Here is an 18,432-nt window from a genome sequence, read left to right as displayed (position 1 = left end):
ACACAAGCAAAGGCGCCACGTGGTTTTCAAATTATTAATTATATTTTTTTTCCAATATTAAATTTTATCTAATTTGTCTGTATATCGATCGGTGGAATTAATATGTGTATTTTTTGATATTCGCTGAGTAGGGTCGAATGCTTACTGGGGGTTGGGGTTGTAGAAGCCGCGTGGTGTCTGAGAGAGTTCAGCAGCAGCACCAAGAAATAGACGACTAGCCCCACTAGAGCTATAAGCACCAGCTCGGTAGGAAGATGCGGGGGCAGACGCTCGCCAAGACCAGACTCCATGTCGGTGGCCCCTCGTTATATACCAAAAATATACAAAAAAAACCCGATCGAGTAAAGACGCGAGTACAGGCCCACGCCGGTCGGCACACTGACACCCGCTATTCCGCCTGACTCACGCGAGGGAGACCCCAAACGTAGAGGGGGTATATCTCTCACACACAACCTCAACACATTTCCCGCAACTACTGCTCACTGTTTTCCCTGATTCAGATGGAAATTCCCGAAAAAGATGCGCCGAAGTTAGAAAAAGTTACAATTCCAACAGTAAAAAAAAAAAACACACGACTCAACGGCGAAAGATTCGAAAACAATTCATTTCACGTTCGACGCCAAACGTCCAATAATCACATTTCACTTCCGAACCCAAAATTTCGAATAGCCGCATTCGTACGCCGCGAACTTTACACACTTTCGCCGAAGCACTTATGTAACTCTGGCAAATTTCACACGAAGCTTCTTCGAAACGAAGCGGCACTTTTCGAAGGGAAAAAATTATAATTGCATCCGATCAGACTTTGATAAAAAAAAATTCGCGAAAAATAAACAACACCATCGATAGGGTGACGGCGACCGACAGACAGACGGTGCTGAAGCGGAATGAACGAATAGGCGGTTACGAGCAGCAGCAAACGAGACCCCCACCACGTGCCATTCGAAACATAGGCACGGCTTGTGAGACCACTACCGAGATTGTCGACGAGAGAGAAAACACGTGGATACCGATAACCACCACCACCACGAAAGTGGTATATAATATCACAGAACAGAACGATATCAAAAAAGATAAAAACGCAATCAAAAATATAATATTTACATTGCGAATGCATTCGCGTTGTAAACATTAACACATTTGCTACATATGACATACGTGACCTAAATTTGCTCTAAAATCACAATCTGCAATAATATCTCACAAGACAATTATACAAATTCTCCATACGCTGAATCTGAATGAACATTAAAATTAACATATAGACATGTTTTGCACTTACATAATTCATTTTAATTTGCATTTTATGCACAACTTAACTCTGAACTGTACATCTGTAAATCACTGTCATTCTGAATCTTTTTAAATTTCACATTTCATGAATTTTTCCCCATTCATTCAATATATTATTATTTTTATCGTATCGATAGTTATATAACTTTTATTTTGCATAATTGTATTTACATGTTAAGCCGATTTGTACAATCGCGTATTACGTGAAATGGGGAAAAAAATTTCATGAACTTAATAAATGATCAGCTGAATACGTGAATTGCAATCTCTACGCTCAGTAATATTCACATCAACGTGATAAATAAGGTAAGTGAAATAATCCATGCGCGTGCAAGTGCTCAAATTATAATCAATAATTCAAAAAGCTAACTAATTTTAAAATAATTAACAAAAATCGGCGTTCGATGAATAATTTTCGCACAAAAATTGACAATTTCTTACAAAAACACAAATGGAGCGGTCTATTGTTATTTAAACAGCATCCATCTCTGGATAATAAAATGACGTTCTCAACTGTCAAATTGACAGTTTAAGAATTCTACCCAATTCATGCATTCGTGCATTTTTCATGAATTATGCAATTGTTTTGCCTATTAATTGGCAATTTAAAAAATTCTGCATGACACATTTTTTTCTAATATTATAAATTTAATCGTAAATATATAAACTAGTACCTATGTATGTATGTACATATATAGTACGATTATATACGAACGATTATAGATCTGACTAAATCTTCCCACTAATGCAAACACGATTATTATGAATCGCAATAAGGAGCCGAGATGACGCAATTGTCAACATTACATACACGTCAATGCGGCGCAATCCAAAAGCAACTTTGTATCCCATGGAAAGCTTGGCACACCAAACGGTAATTATTATTGTCAACGCTAAATGATCAAACGTAAATTGAAACAGCTCCAATGAAAACACTACACGTGTCCATTACCAAAATTACGCACTAGAGATCGACCGCGAATTCTTCGACTATCGAAAGAGATCCATTTTACGTCATATTTTGCAATAATAAAATTACATAAAATTAATAACAACAATAATAATAATAATAATAACAAAACTGACAACAACTTTTTGCACTGACCATGTTCGACGCATTCTGTTTAAGAGAACAGTCATCTGAAATTTCCGGAAGGCCGACTCACACGTTCGTCATCGCCGGAAATTTTCATAATATTTTCACCACAATTACTCATCGTTCCATTTCAACTTTTACCGTTAAGAATCAATGCATATCACTTGTGCACACAAGATACATATATATACATATATATAATATATCGACACAGACGACAACTAATGACCGCTTTACACAACATACGTGTTACTTTCTACGTTATATTGGATCAGCTGTCTTAACATTTCGGCGTAAAAGAATTAAAAAAACACTAGAACGAGTTCAGATTCTTTGAATGGACACGTCGGTGATAATGTCGCGTAAACAAAAAAAACAAGGAACATAGAGATAATTATGTATGTATAGTATATCGCATCTCGCTAGACAAGCAAATATGTGTGTCACGAAAACACTATCCACGCAAATTTTGATATTAAAAGCGTTGTTTTTTAAACAGCTTTGTTTACAAATTTTAAGTGAAACACGTCCAAGTCGAAGCTAAACTACTTATTTCGTCAACGTTTCATTGTTTACGTGCAAGTCAGCGGCAATAATATCATTAAATAATTTCAATCAATTATATTGCTAAATAAAACAATTTAATGATGATGAAAAAAAATCAACATAAGAACTATGTACTTACACTCGATGTTTGAATTTTTCATTTGATATAATATGTCGACACAAACTTTCTTCCGAGATAATTGTCAAATAACGGAAGTATGATATCATTAATTATACTTCACAAGTGTCCTAGTTAGACTAAGCTACTATTTACATACATCAATAACAACACTTTTTTTTAATATAAGAAAAACTAGAACATGTTTACAGCCTGTTTCAAGGAGCGAAATATTGTGAATGCGAACAAAAACATAAATTGAATTATTTTTAAATTGTTATAATATTTAATTGTCGAACTATTAATTTCAATAAAACTACCACAGTTAAAATCTCGCGTAATGTATTATATATAGACATTACAATTTGCCAAGATTTGGCCACGAAAGCAAAATCGTGCTAAAGCTGTGCACGTATGTATGACTATACATATGTATGCCGTCAAAACTTAAACAATCTTTATAAATAACAAACAAACAACCTTCAAACAGGTAGATCAACTGTATAAAATCCACAATCAAATTTGCGTGCATTCACCAAATTAAGCAAAATCTTCCTTCACACAAATACATACTAATCATGAAACAGCAATGAAATTCACAACGACGCGTATCACTTATAATTATAAAGTCTATCGAGCGTGGAAAGGGTTGTTAACGTTTGTATTGACAGATCACTTCTTATTTTTCGCGCGCATTCGCTTACTACTGGGGTAGGTCGTAACACTCGGGACAACGGGCATTTGACACCGAAACAAAGGGGAAGCGAGAGTATTTACTTGATGCGGTTTTCCACGCGTCTACACCGGAAGCGGATGTGAAGAAACTCTTGGCGGCGTCTGTAGGAGACGTGGCGATGGCGCACAAACACAACACAGCGTTCTTCTTCATGTCGTGACAGTCTGGCAGCGAACGATGTGAACGGAATGGCGTCTGTGGGAGAAGTGAGTGGCAAACGTTCACGCTTCCACCTGTTATCACTCGCCAACCGCCACTACCGACCTACTAGATGACTAATCGATCGCGGGAAAACGAAACACGTCAGCTCGGGACGTCCAATATCGCTCGGTAAACTACTACTCGGCTGACGCAACTGCCATAAATATTATACTGTACAAATTTCACACCAATTTGGCCCTTGAGTTTCCCTCTTTAGTCTCAACACGAACGAGAACTAGTTCTATTTTGGGTGCACGTTTGTACCTTCAATTTACACGCTGACACTAACTATTTAGATCAATTATCTGATGATTTTTCCAGGTGAATTGTCACGTATTTCGTGTGAAAAATTGCAACTTTATTGCCAATATATGTAACTTGTAATTGAAACACTGAAGCTGTGGAAATGTATACAAATAGAATCCCGATAAAATTATCGAGTGCTCTTTCGTTCCCCTGATGGATTTAGTTCAAGTTGGTGTAATGTGTATTGTTAAAGTTCAAGTGGTTCAACTAACTATATACTAATCAACAACTGGAGCATTTCCGTTGATCAAAACAAACATTAATGTATATTTTCAAAAGAATCAAATTTTAAAAAGAACCAAATGTTTTCTTAGGAAATTGGTGTTAATTTGAAAAAAAATCAAAATACTTAAACAAAATACGGATATAAGCTCCTTTACAAAAAACATGTTTTAAGGAAATTACTCCTCGGAACTTCGTCAATAAGGATAATTAAATAATCGCGAAACATGCTAAAAAAGTGTCATTCTGAATAATAATACTACTAAGTGATTAAAATGTGCTACAACAGAATTTATAAATCTAATATATAATTTCGAAAGAGATTTTGTATTTGTATTTTACGATTCGATTGATTTTTTTTTTCGATTCAAATAAATTTAATAAAAAACAAATGAATATTTACTATTAGATTCACCATGATTAAGCTGTTTATATTACAAATACTGAGCGAAGCCGGGTAAAACAACTAGTTCTAAATAAATATTTAATGCTAACACATAATATTTATTTATAAGCCAACGAGTAGATGAGTTCTCGAGACAAACTGTCAAAGGTACCTATAGTAATGAGGATCATTTTTATTATTAATATTTTCGACATCTTTTGTAATACAAACAATATGAGCCATAATCTATCGTGTACTATTCTTAGACATGGTTGTTTGTGTGAACATTAGGCAATTATATTTTGGAATATGCCAATCAAAACACCTACATATATTTATGAGCTTATTCGAGTGGAAGTTTACCCTTGCGTAATGTGAAAATATTATCGCCATCAAAATATTGTTTTTGCGATATATTCACGGTGAAATGTTGTCGAGATCGGTCAACCGAAAACGACGATCTCAATCTTGTGTCACGTTCGATTTTATACGTGATGGTGATAATGATAAAACCCGATTTTTTATTGAAATAAAATTAAAAATAGAAAGTCACATAGTATTTTTTTTACGTCAATCCTTATTACTCGTCTAAAGTTATTCGCAAATAATTGAAAGAGTCCTTTTAAATAATACGAACGATCATAAAAGCCTTTCCAATTTCTCAGATTTAAATACAGTAATATTACGTTAAGTGCTTTTCAGCTTTCTCTTTCCAATGTCAGACAAAGTAAAAGTACCATAGATAGTGAACTTTGAACGTTTCAAAATATAATATTACACAACTTGGAAGTTCTTATCTTTATCAAAAAAAAATATATATTCATTAGTTTTTTCCGCTAAGCAAATCTAATGCTAATAACTTTTGATTAAAATATTCAATTTATTTTAAATAAAACGGATTCTTACAGTTTTGATTTTTTAATTTTATTACATTCCAACTTAAACACTCTTCATACATTCTGCCACTACAACTTTAATGTACATACATATACTATCTAAAGTAAATATAAAAACCTTGATTTGACGACAGATGCATAAATCATACCTCACATATGAGACCTTTACTATTTATGTTCATATATAATTGCATTTAAAATGCAATATATAAGTATAAAGCTATGGTACCGGTTTGATGATACTGTACAAAGTGCAATTTGACACAAACCATTCGTTTTTTTCTTAATTAATTTTAATAATAACCATTTTGCAAATGGTACACAGGAATATTAAAATGAACATTGGTCATCAATTTTAATAGATTACACATTACCGCAATACGACGGGTATTTAAAAAGTTTACATCAATTATCACGTTGCATATATGCACCGTGAGAAAAATCCGGCAATATTCTCAAGGTGACCATATTTTTCAAATGGAGAAGTTCTATATATTATATGTATGTACATATATACATACATATATGAATCCACCCATCATATAAATGAATGTCAAATGAACAAATGTTGATGAAGCGAATTTCTAAGAAGCGATTTGAAGTATTAAGAAAATTATGTTCGGTCTTTGTTTATAAATAACCGTCATACGAGACGAGCTGATAAAGAGCGCAAATTTGTATATGAAATTCACACTCACATTGCATTCGTCGCAGAAACAGCTGATGAATAATATTTGCATCGATCGGAAGTCAGGTTTACAGAATTACAAATTTTAGCACAAATACATATATATGTTGTATGTATACAAGTTAACGTGGGTGCGTTCGAACTGGCGAACGTCAAAACAATCATATCGCAAAAAAACCAAGGAAAGGGGTCAAAACACTTTCAAATTGGATTCGATTCTAAGAAACTTCTGTAAACGCGACGTGCCAAAAAACACGCATTTTCACCAGAATTCCCCTTAAATTTACAAGGTCATTAACGTAAGAGAAATTTTCCGTGTAATTTTCATATGAATGGAAGCATCCGAAAAATTGACAAATTCGTTAGATATGTACATATGTTTGGAGCTTTTGAGAAATTATCAGAGGCGCTACACATTTTTATCATGATAATAACATGAATGATAAGATTCGCTGAATTTAAAATTAAACACAAACCGTCAAATAAATGTTTTGATTTACAACTACAAAAAAAAATTAACGATTTGATTATTCGAAGCATCGTCATTTAGGGGAGGGCAGGTGGGCATTTTCCCACCCCTAGACTTGGCGAGGTCAAGGACATGCATGACATTTGATGAAATACTATGCATCTTAAATCGATTATTCGTTACTAAAAGTAGAACACTGCAACAAGTTTAAACATGTCGATCGAAAGCTATCTACGTATGTATGTACATATGAGCCGCTATATTATCCAATAAGTCCAATTTTCAGTTCAAAAACACTATTTCTGTTTGACTTAATTCACAAATTGCTATCACTTATTTTAATTCGATATGTCCAAATTCGCGGAAAAGTAGAATAAACGTATTACAGGCCTCCAGTATTTAGTATTTAATACAGGCCACCACATTAAAACATTATATTCAATATCTCTCCAAATGAAGAAGTGGACATATGCTACTTTTAAATATGTAAGGGGTTCCAAATATTCGAATATCGTTACTTTAAATTATTTAGATTTAAATAGTAAAGGTCAAGATATTATTAAAATTTTAAGAGCATCGTAATCTGGTACAAAAAATAGAACTAAGTGTGCTATTGAAATTCGGATTTGGAACCTCTAACATACGTACATATGTATATGCATAAAAAAACACAAACTGGCAAACTTTTGCCTCACCCACCCCTGGAAAAAGCCGAAATGACATCCCTGATTCTAATTTTAGTAAAGAACGAGTCCCAATTTCCTTTGTCTGATAATATATTATGTAATTAATAACGATAGGCAGTAAGAATTAAAGCGATTCTAAATTTAGCGAACAATTGAAATTCCCATTATGTCAAAGTTCACGAAACATCCGATCGATAAGCAATTATAAGAGCGTCGACAAAAATAAAAACAAAACATTGGGTCACCGGCACATTTTTCAAAATAATAACTACATATAAACGGTACTTTGTCATAAACAATTAATAAACAGGGTCAAACCTCTCGGACGCGACATGTACATACGTATGTACGATGATAGCACATGGACAATATCAACAAAGCCAGACACAAGGACGCCTCGTGTGTGTATAAAAAAAATGTATACAATAAACATTCACATACATACATGGAATGATAACGAAGCCGAGTTAATCTTTGAAAATTCAGTCCACAAAATGAGGTTATCTACGCTAGAAATAGGTACAGCCAGTTGCATCGATTATTTAACACATCGAATATGGATGTGCGCGATCCATATATTGGACATGCGATACAATGGCAATGTATCAACTATTCATATTCAATTACATCGAATAGGAGTGCGTGAAAAGTTTCGTTACATCGCGAAAAATGGTACAAAACGATTAAAAGTGCAACAACCGATTGAGTAAAAGTAAAGTGCATCCACCGTAACACAACCACGAGTATGCTAATGTGTTTGACTCTTCGTAGTCAAGGACGCCAGACGAGAAAGATATCAAAATGCAAAAAAAAAAAACAAACACCGTACCAACCTACAAATTATACCGCGGCTAATTATGTACACACTATTAATAGTGTATACAAATCAATCAACGTGTAACGCGATCCAACGGGAACATCTTAAGAGATGATTCGAATTTCAAAATATAATAGTGCTGGTTTATATTGTACATATTATATTATAGACCCACTACTCAACTACGCGTGTATACTACTGTTAAAATATAGCAATGATAACAATAGATACACCGCTGTTGATTACACGAGACACTACTACATACTACAAGATTCTACGACGACACAATAGAAGGACGAACACAACTAATGACGAAATACGATGATGAAGTATGAACCTACCTCAACAAATTATTAAACAGGTGTCAACTGCTAATGATTCACTGAACAGGAGGAAGTTTTGGGAGCGCGACCGTTCACGACCACTCTTCACAAACAACTGATAATGACCGGTGTAGGCCGCTCAGAACCTAAACTCATTCACGCGCACTTAGATGGCACTTTCCCTTTTCCCTTGTCTTTATTGGATAACTGCAACCATACCCTTAAGGTGCCACGCCCCCAACCCCACCTCCCCAATTTCTTCAAATGCCCACGTCTAAGGCGACAAAATGTGTGAATCATCACCAGTCAGATTATTATTTTTTTTTTTTTATTAAACACGATGAATAATTTTGTTGTGATAGTTGGACGGTAAATCAACCAGGTATGTAAATATGCAAGCGCCTGTAAAAAGATTCATAAAAATAAAGCAACGATGTGCGGAAAAACTGCAAAAACATGAGTAATAATGCAAATTTTCACGGTGCGCAAACTTCATAGCATGTGTATGTTGTGAGTATTTTTTTTTTATTGTGATAACACACATCTGAAGCCTTCTTCACTTTTCGGCGTGACTCACTCTCCGTGTCGGATTACAAAAAGAGGCATTTAGATTCAAATTTGAAAAAAAAAACATAATACAATACTAATTAAATATGATACAAATCAACGCTGTTGAATTAATGAAAGCGAACAAAAATAGCAACACCGATCTGATGATACGACTCTGCACGAGATGCCGCAGTATCAACACGGCAAAACGAACTCTTGATAATAAAATTGTACGATAATGAAAGGTCGTCGCAGATATTGTTCGGCCAAATTCAATGTCAAATGTTTGCAATGAGAGTACGTCGACTCTGTTTTTAAGAGGCTATTCAACTTTTTGAGACCCTATAAGGATCTAAAGAAGCTTTGTGGCGTAGAAAGACCTTCCTCGAGTAGGAAGCGTACTTCGATTAATGGACACAATAAAACTTAAACGAGATAACATATCATATACTGTGTACTCTCGATTATCCGGGTGCGGGTTATCTGTGCTTGAAAATTGTACTCGTTATAAAACAAAAACCTACATTAGTTGAGATATTCTAAGAATATGGAATATTAAACTGTTAATAAACGAGATATAATAAATAAATTGGAGGCGTTAATAAGGGATTGTGATAGTACTGCATGTCCTTCCAAATGAAGGAGTATAGAAATGTCATCATACGATGATTTAGATTCAGATTTAGCCAAGCAAAACACCTAGATCATTTAATGGGACTGAAATAAAAATCTTCCTGTTTATTATTATGTATAACCAAAAAGGAGCATAGGTGAATAGAGAGGTTTTCGAAGGTGAGATATTTTTTAAAAAGTAAAGGATTGCCACAGAAAGTAATATTGTTAATGCTCCTTATCATCCAAAAAACGACATTCTTATGATGGCTAAATTTTTGCAGCCTAATTAATATGTTTACAAGTCTAATTCAAACGTCATATCATCAATGAAACGATTTTACCGTGCTAGTCTTCTCAAAACTTCTACTGAGGAAGATGACGAGTTCCTGGTCAATTTCTGGAAAAAAATGACTGCATGGAATATCAAAATATTGGTCGAAAGTAAAACCAATAACACTGGTTATATCATGGAGAAAGATTCTTCTTAACGTGGTAATAGATTTATCGGGTTGTGAATGGATCGAGGCATATGTATCTGAAATATGCAGATTAATGGAAAATTTTAAATGCTTTGGAAATGTTGAGAGGAAAACTTTGATTGCAATTTAAATGATCCCGGTTTTAAATGCACGAGTGTCATGCCACTACAACAACAGAAATGATATCAAAAATTAATAGTTTGGACCATTCATGTCTTTCATTTATCCGGTTCCGTACTTAGCCGTACAGCATTAGGCCGAATAATCGAGAGTACACTCTAATACAGCGGTTTCCAAACTTTATGCTACTACGCCTCCCTCGAACTTTTTTTTCCGCGCCTCCCTACCCTTTATTTTTTAATAGATATAATAATATAGACACGTTTTAAATAATAAACCTTTATTTAAAAATAACATACTGAACTCTACAATAGACAGAATAATAAAAAGGTTTTGCTATAACATAAATTTATACGAACACGTACATATATTTATTTTTATATTAAATTACTAATTAAACTACATCTAACACATCAAAATTGAATGCGAAGGATGTTGTTGTTTATTGGCACAAAGTTTATCAAATCTTGGGGGCAATATGGAGAGTGCCACTCGTAACTCCTTTTCGACTATTAACCTGGCTCGATATTTGGTTTTCATTGCAGCTAGTGCCGAAAAGCCCGTTTCGCATAAATAAGACGTTACGAACGGTAGCAGCACTTGCATTTCTTTCCAATACAAAGATTCATACTCTCCACTAGGATTCATCCAAAATTTAATTATGGTTTCATTTTGAAACTTTTGTTTTAGTGAGCTATCGCATGATAATTCTATCAATTTTTATTTTTCGATAGTTGTCAGCTCGAATTCGTCTTCTTCATTGTAGTTAAATGGATTCTGTATCCACAAAAACTTTGAGAAATCAAGGTCTTTGAAATAATTTGAAAAATGCAGCACTAAAACATCCAAGTGGTCGGTAAAAATATTTTTACTGGCTTCAATATTGGCTGTGGCCCAGAAATCTTTGGAAAGTGAAAACCTATCCAACCCATTCTTTTGTAAATTTGATTTCCATAACTTTAATTTTTTAATGAAAGCTTTTACTTTGTCTTTTTGAACAAGTGGGTGTATTTATGATCCCTGCATTGATTTATTTAAACCGCTCAATTTTCCAAAAATTTCAACCAAATAGGCAAGTTTAACAATAAAATTATCGTTCGTCATACAAAAGTGAGGTATAATTATCTTCCATATCAGCACACAGCTTTGCAAACAGCCTTGCTCTCAAAGGACTATTCTTAATGTTGTTCATAATTCTTATAACTCGCTCATATTTTTTGACAATAGAGCTGCTCTGAGAATCATACAGTGTGTCCAGATAGCATGTGGTGCTTTCTTTTTGATCAATGCTTTAAGACCTGCTTTGTGTCCGGACATTGAGTGAGCTCCATCGGTACACAGTCCAATTATTATTTTGTGTCGTTCACAACGCAATTATTTCACTTTATGTCGTTTTCTTCAACAAAGCTGTCTATTATATCAAAAATTTCAATGGATGTGGTCTTCCCAAGAATGTGTTTGCAAAATAATATATCTTCTAATATATTATTATCCGCGACATATCGAAGATATGCAATTAAATGGGCATCATTAGCTAAAACAGAGCGTATGCAAAGGCGCAATTTTTAAAATCTTCTTCTCCGGATAATTTTTTATAGGAATTAAATGTATATATAAAAATGAAAGAAAAATAAAAATAAACATTCATGCATTGAATTTTTACTATTAAGCTACGATATGAAGATTTATTTATTTGTAGATATTATGGTATGAAAATTATTTTTTTATTAAAAAGTTTTGGCGCCTCCCCTGGCAATAGTCCGCGCCTCCCAGTTTGGAAACCGCTACTCTAACATGTAACCAAATACACAACCGATGAACAAATCAAAATAATCGGCATTTCACACTATCAATGCGCCAATATCAATTTTTATTCTAATCAACTGCATACAATACAGTGCAATTTGATGTCGCTGCTCACTTATCAGTACCATAGGAAGATAAAGCATACTTATGAACATACACATTGTACTTTAAATCTTTCGACACCATAAAATTTTGATAAGAAATCAGACAAAGCTCACATGCATGCGCCGGAAACGCGAGATGATGCGCGCCGTAGAAAAACACCGCGTCTCCGAGCCAATGTTTATCGAACCTTCAATATATATACACTCGGAAAGGTAAATAATTAGATAATTAAGTTCTAAATAAGAGACAAGTGCGCCGCAAACTAAACAAACTCGAGTCGATAACGAGTAAATCTTCGCTTAATGTTCCATCTTCGCGCACTGCGTGTGTCAATAATGACACGAAACGTATTGAAATTTCATCATCCCACAAAAATCGATTAATTTGTCATTTACGTTTATTATTTATGTATATTTAGGGCCATTTGAGACGATCGACGACTGAGCGCAATGCAACGTAACCGAAGCGGACGATATATTTGGGTCACGTTCAATGTTATCAAGCGCGTGTGTTGCGATCGAGTTTCGAAACTAGGAACATAGACATTATCGATTATGAAACGATTAATCATCATCATCAATAATGATGAATATATTCCGCATGCCCATGTGTACGAGCTGGCGTTTTTAAATTTTCCACCGATCATTCGTATGTAGATTTATGATTTTTTTATCGAAAAAGATATCCTTGCATGTACTGACTCCCGTATATTCTACAATCTACAAATCGATATAATATATATTATTATTGACGTCATAGAATGAGTAAAGGGTGCACTAACTCACTCGCAGGTACGCAAATTTCGTCACGACTCAAATAATATTCTGTCACTTTTATTTAAAATAAATTAGAGGCGAAATTTCCAATTTCGCAACATGCACTTAAATGCATATACCTGATCGAAACGCTTTTAGCCTTATCGCAAAGGTGTTCCCTTTTTTTTTTGTTTAATTCTATGGAAATCCCCATAAATCAAGCAAATGTACTCACCGTTATGTCGTTGCTTGTAGATACAGTAATTGGCGGAAGGGTACCAATAGGCCGAATTTTGAAAGATACCTGAAAAGATAATTAAAAATAATTTAATACACAATATATTAAAACAGCTTGTATATTATATACTACATATGATTAGAATTACATATGCATATCTCATCTTCCAAAAACAAATCCCCAAAATTGTATACAATACGTGCATTCAAACTCCGATACAAATATTTAACTCGTACACTATGATTTTGATTTAGATTTTTAAATGCTTTTTATTATTACTAAATTATGTTCACAATACAACTTATATCTATGAGATTTGAATCAAAATCTATGTAAATATTTAATAACATAAAATTTTTGCCGACGGCATCAAACCTTTTGGTCCTGCTACAGATAACGGCACTGATATATTATATTATACTACAAATCTAGCCTGATTTTTCCAATGCAAATTTAAAAACATGTACTGTTCTCCATTTAGGTTTAAATTATTTAAGAATTTCTTATAAATCAGATTTCAATTTATTTACACCAGTCCAATTACAGTATGATCTTGAGTTATTGGCTATTTCCACTTACAATCGGAAATTGTTTACTCATATAAATTTTGTCATTAATTAATGTTTTTAATTTCTATATGAAATAAAAATGGTTTTTAATTTAAGCTTTGGGCCGTAATTCATAACATCTATATTATACGGAAGTCTCATTTTAAAAAGGACATTATTGCATTGATAGGGGGAATTTCAAAAATGCTTTCCGAACTTTCATACAATATGATATCAATTTTTTTTATCTTGTAAAAATAATGAATCTATTCACTTTGGTGTGAGAAGGATAAGAGGTGATCTAAGCGAAGTTTACAAAATTATACATAAATAATCACTGCAATTGTCCTATGATTAACCTTCCAAAGTATACTCATCTGAGATGTCATATTTACAGACTACAAAATGACATTTCTTACAAAAAAAAATTACAGAATTTTTATTTCAAAATTGTAGTCAAATATGTAAATGAATTAGTGACAAAATAAATCTCTTTAAAATTAAAACTTGATAAGTTCTCATAAATTTATTTGATTTTGTAATGCTTCGTTTTTGGTTTATTCAGATTTTATTATGACTCTTGTTTATATTTCATATTTTTTGTTATTACACTTGATAAACCCCTTAGTTCTATCGACTGTGCCGCCTCTCCTAAATATTTTTAAATAAATAAATAAATCGCAATACAAATCTCAACACGTTCACAGATTGGTAACTGCGTCGCGTCGGTACAGTATAAACAAGACATGAATCATTACATCGTGAATTGGGACCATTATATGATAGATTGGATACCTACATACATACATACACATAGAACTTAAGCATTTATAAACATTGATTTTTTGTACTGGGTAATTGGTTGAAACTCGTAATTCCCAAAACTATCATTCGGATTTATAGTTAATCTCTATGCAAAGGCAATTCCAAGAATCATCACATAAATACCCACATTTACCAATAGCCTACATATGTACATACATATGTATAGTAAAAGCCCGATACGTAACTTTCCTGCCGAGTTTAAACTACCACAACATGATAAAACCTATTATTTATACATATTTATAGTCTAATTTTACGCATATATCACCCATCCATTATGACTAAGTTAAAGTCCCAATTGCAGATGTAAATAGACCCACACTTTATTTACCATTTATTTAAATGACAAGACATACATATACATAATTTGCATTGATGTAATCACCGTCAATTGTACCCATTAGAAATATTCATCGCGACACGTGTACCTACCGCATATATAATATCATATATACAAACATATCTATATACAGACTTCATCGTAGCAAAAGTTAATTCAATTCGAGTGATAAATATAAACATAAAACATATAATGATTATATTGGCAGACGCGAGACGTATTTGCGATATAAATAAACAGCAAATTTCAAACAGCAGAATTCGCGAACACGCTCTCTTCGCCACACATCAAGTTCAGCTAAAAATAAAATAAAAATATGAAAAAAATGACAGGTGCGTTTAATTCAAGTTCATTGGACGCGTGTCGATCTGTCACGCGCGCAAATATGTTAATTACTAACAAATCATCAACAAGGAAACTGTACGTATGGAACAGTCAAGGGGTACAAAACAATTTGTGTTTTTTTTTTCATACATTAAAGTCATCACGCCTCGACGCTCATTAGAAACTGAAATTAATATTAGCAAATTAATCGACGATGAAAATCATCACTTACACGCGACGTAATAAACGCATACCTGCATACGTATAATATATACCCGTAAGGTTCAATGCCAACACTGTTGATAAATCTGTTGATTTTTTTTTTTGAGATAGCTTTATTTATTTGATTTATTCGATACGGTGAGATGTCGTATAGCGCGATATGCCGCGTTTAAGTATATTGATTTAAAAGATCATACCATATTTTCCTCGAGAAAAGTAAATATTATACTTATTACACTTTAATCACAGACTCGTGTACATACATACATACACATATTATATACATAAACTTAAACAATATGCACATATACTGTCGGGAAAGCCGGCCGAGTTCATCTGCAGAAAAACCGAAAAAATTATACGCATCACAAGTATTAAATTCTCATACACTTTTAGCGCATTTCATATGAAATGCTTAAAGTATTTTATGATTTTCCTAGTAATAGTAGTACGAATATTCACGAATAAATTTCTCTAAATACATACATATAATTAATGCTATTGATTCTGAATATAATTTAACGTTTTTCCCAGAGTTGGATTTCCCGTGTTTTGGACCGTATTCTCGAGTACATTGCTAATTAAAAGTACTAATATCCGTTCATATAAATTAAATGACAAATTGATTGGTTAAAATTAAGTATGTACGTATATTAAAAAAAAAACAAAGCAACATTTTTTGTAAAGAGAAATTCAATTTTTTTTTTAAATATTAATTTACATATACTTAATGTTGTGTAAACTTTCCTACGATATACACATACTTTTTTTGAATATATGTATTACAGTTTTCAAGTACATATTCGAAAGTATTAATTCGAACAATGAATGTCTTTATAAGGACCAAAGTATGCAGTGCAAAAAATCGGAACACGAATTGAATTTCAATTTATAAACTTGTCGGGTTTCTCGATTTATTTACATATAAACAAAATACACTATTCGAATACGGAATATGTACTCGAATTGCAAACCATACTCAGATAAAATAAAAATAAAACCATAACTTACAACGAAGAATTACAAAAATGCCTTCTTGAATAGAATGAATATTTACACTTTGGAGACGACAACAATGAAAGGTGATCTAATTGAAGTCTATAAAATTATAAATAACTATTACAATCGTCGTAAGATAAGCTTCCTTACGTTTTTTAACAATAACACTCATCTGAAAGGTTATACTCTCAGCCTCCGAAAAGATATTTACTTCAATATTATTAGAGAATCCTTCCTTTCAAATACAGTAATTAAAATTTTGAATAGTCTATGCAATTCATTTCTTAATTCTAGTAACTTAAAACTTATTTAAAAATAAACTTGATGATTTCCTTAAAATAAATGTGGTTTTGTAGTTCTTCCTTTTTACAAGCTGTTTTAAGTTAAGTTCATATTTTGTATTTTCACTTATAATATTATCTTTTCGGCTTTCATTGTTTTCGATTTTTTCATCGGCTTTGCCGCCTTTCCCAAGTATTTTTAAATAAATAACCAAAACGCTGATAGAATCACGATATCAGAGCTGGGACTAAACATCTTGGCACCTGAGGCAAAAGGAAAATTTTGCGCCCCTATGTATCTAGTTTTACCATTTTTATTTTTAATTAGCATAATATGAAGCAGAAATAATATATTAAACATATAGTATTTAAGGGAGTGCCTAATTTTAAATTAATGGGAGGAGTGAAAGATGACTTATACTTTAAAAACATTATTATATGTACGTCCACATGAACTTTATACATATGTATGTACATATATGTAATACGTAAAATATGACTAAACATATTTTTCAGATTAAAATATGCTACTTATTGGTTATTCGGGCGCATACGAAGATCGAGTATACATATATAAATGTATGTACACTTACGCATACACGGCAGTTACATAAATTGCCTCTGGGTGTCGCAAACAGTTGAAGCAAAGTTACGGTACGCATCCAATTATATCGAACAATATCGATGAAAATCGAAAACGCATTTCCCACATAATTATACATACCTATAAGATCATTTGAAGAGATTCTTATACGATAAGACAATATTATCCTCCACCAGAACATATGTGCAAATGTGAAATTCATAGACATATGTATAATACATATGTATATAGGTACATATGTATGTATAATAAAATTATTCGGGAAAGGCGTTTCAGATTTTTATCGATATTGTTCAATGTACAGCCAATCACTGGTTGTATACTGTCACTTTACTTCAACCGTTTGCGACACCTGAAGGCAATTCGTGTAACTGCCGTATATATATTATATTGTAAGTATGTATGTATGTATACTCGAAGCTCCGATGCGCCCATATAACCAATAACTACCTAAAATATTATACTTATTCCATATATATATAATATTTTAGCACACTCGTCGCTTTGGAGCAATCTGTTAGACGAGTGTGATTGATTAATTGATTTTTGTGAAATAAAATAAAATAAAATAAGAAATGCTCAATAAAAAAAAACATGCGTCACAGACGATTTTTTTCGGATGTTTGAGAAACCCTGGTCTAGATTACGAGCTCAATAGGCCACTGTTCGAAGAAGAGTATCTTCATATGTACATATATGTATGTCTGTTATCATATGTATATGTAAGTGAGGGTTTCTCAAATTAATCATTGAAATGATTGATGAACACATAATGCATATTCACTCCAATATGTAAAAAAAAAACGAGCTTTTTAAAGCTTTCGAAAGAACATATAACAC

General features: G+C 32.9%; 1 protein-coding gene across 12 annotated transcripts in view; it reads right to left on the bottom strand.

Annotated features, from left to right (window-relative positions):
* The window catches only part of LOC143913420 (transducin beta-like protein 2), an 85,837-nt gene that overhangs the window by 51,033 nt on the left and 16,372 nt on the right, over positions 1-18,432 (bottom strand). For 7 of the 12 annotated variants that reach the window (XM_077433176.1, XM_077433185.1, XM_077433188.1 and 4 more), the window contains one exon: positions 13,447-13,515. In XM_077433176.1, coding sequence (XP_077289302.1) covers positions 13,447-13,515 — 69 coding nt within the window. Of the gene's footprint in view, positions 1-145; positions 974-3,830; positions 4,127-13,446; positions 13,516-18,432 lie in introns of those variants that run through there. The other 5 variants (XM_077433178.1, XM_077433179.1, XM_077433187.1 and 2 more) reach the window with 5 other exon arrangements.

Source organism: Arctopsyche grandis, chromosome 6 (genome assembly GCF_051622035.1).
Source record: "Arctopsyche grandis isolate Sample6627 chromosome 6, ASM5162203v2, whole genome shotgun sequence".
In the NCBI taxonomy this organism is placed as follows: Eukaryota; Metazoa; Arthropoda; class Insecta; order Trichoptera; family Hydropsychidae; genus Arctopsyche; species Arctopsyche grandis.
Note: the sequence above shows the minus strand (reverse complement) of the source record. Positions and strands in the feature narration are given on the sequence as shown.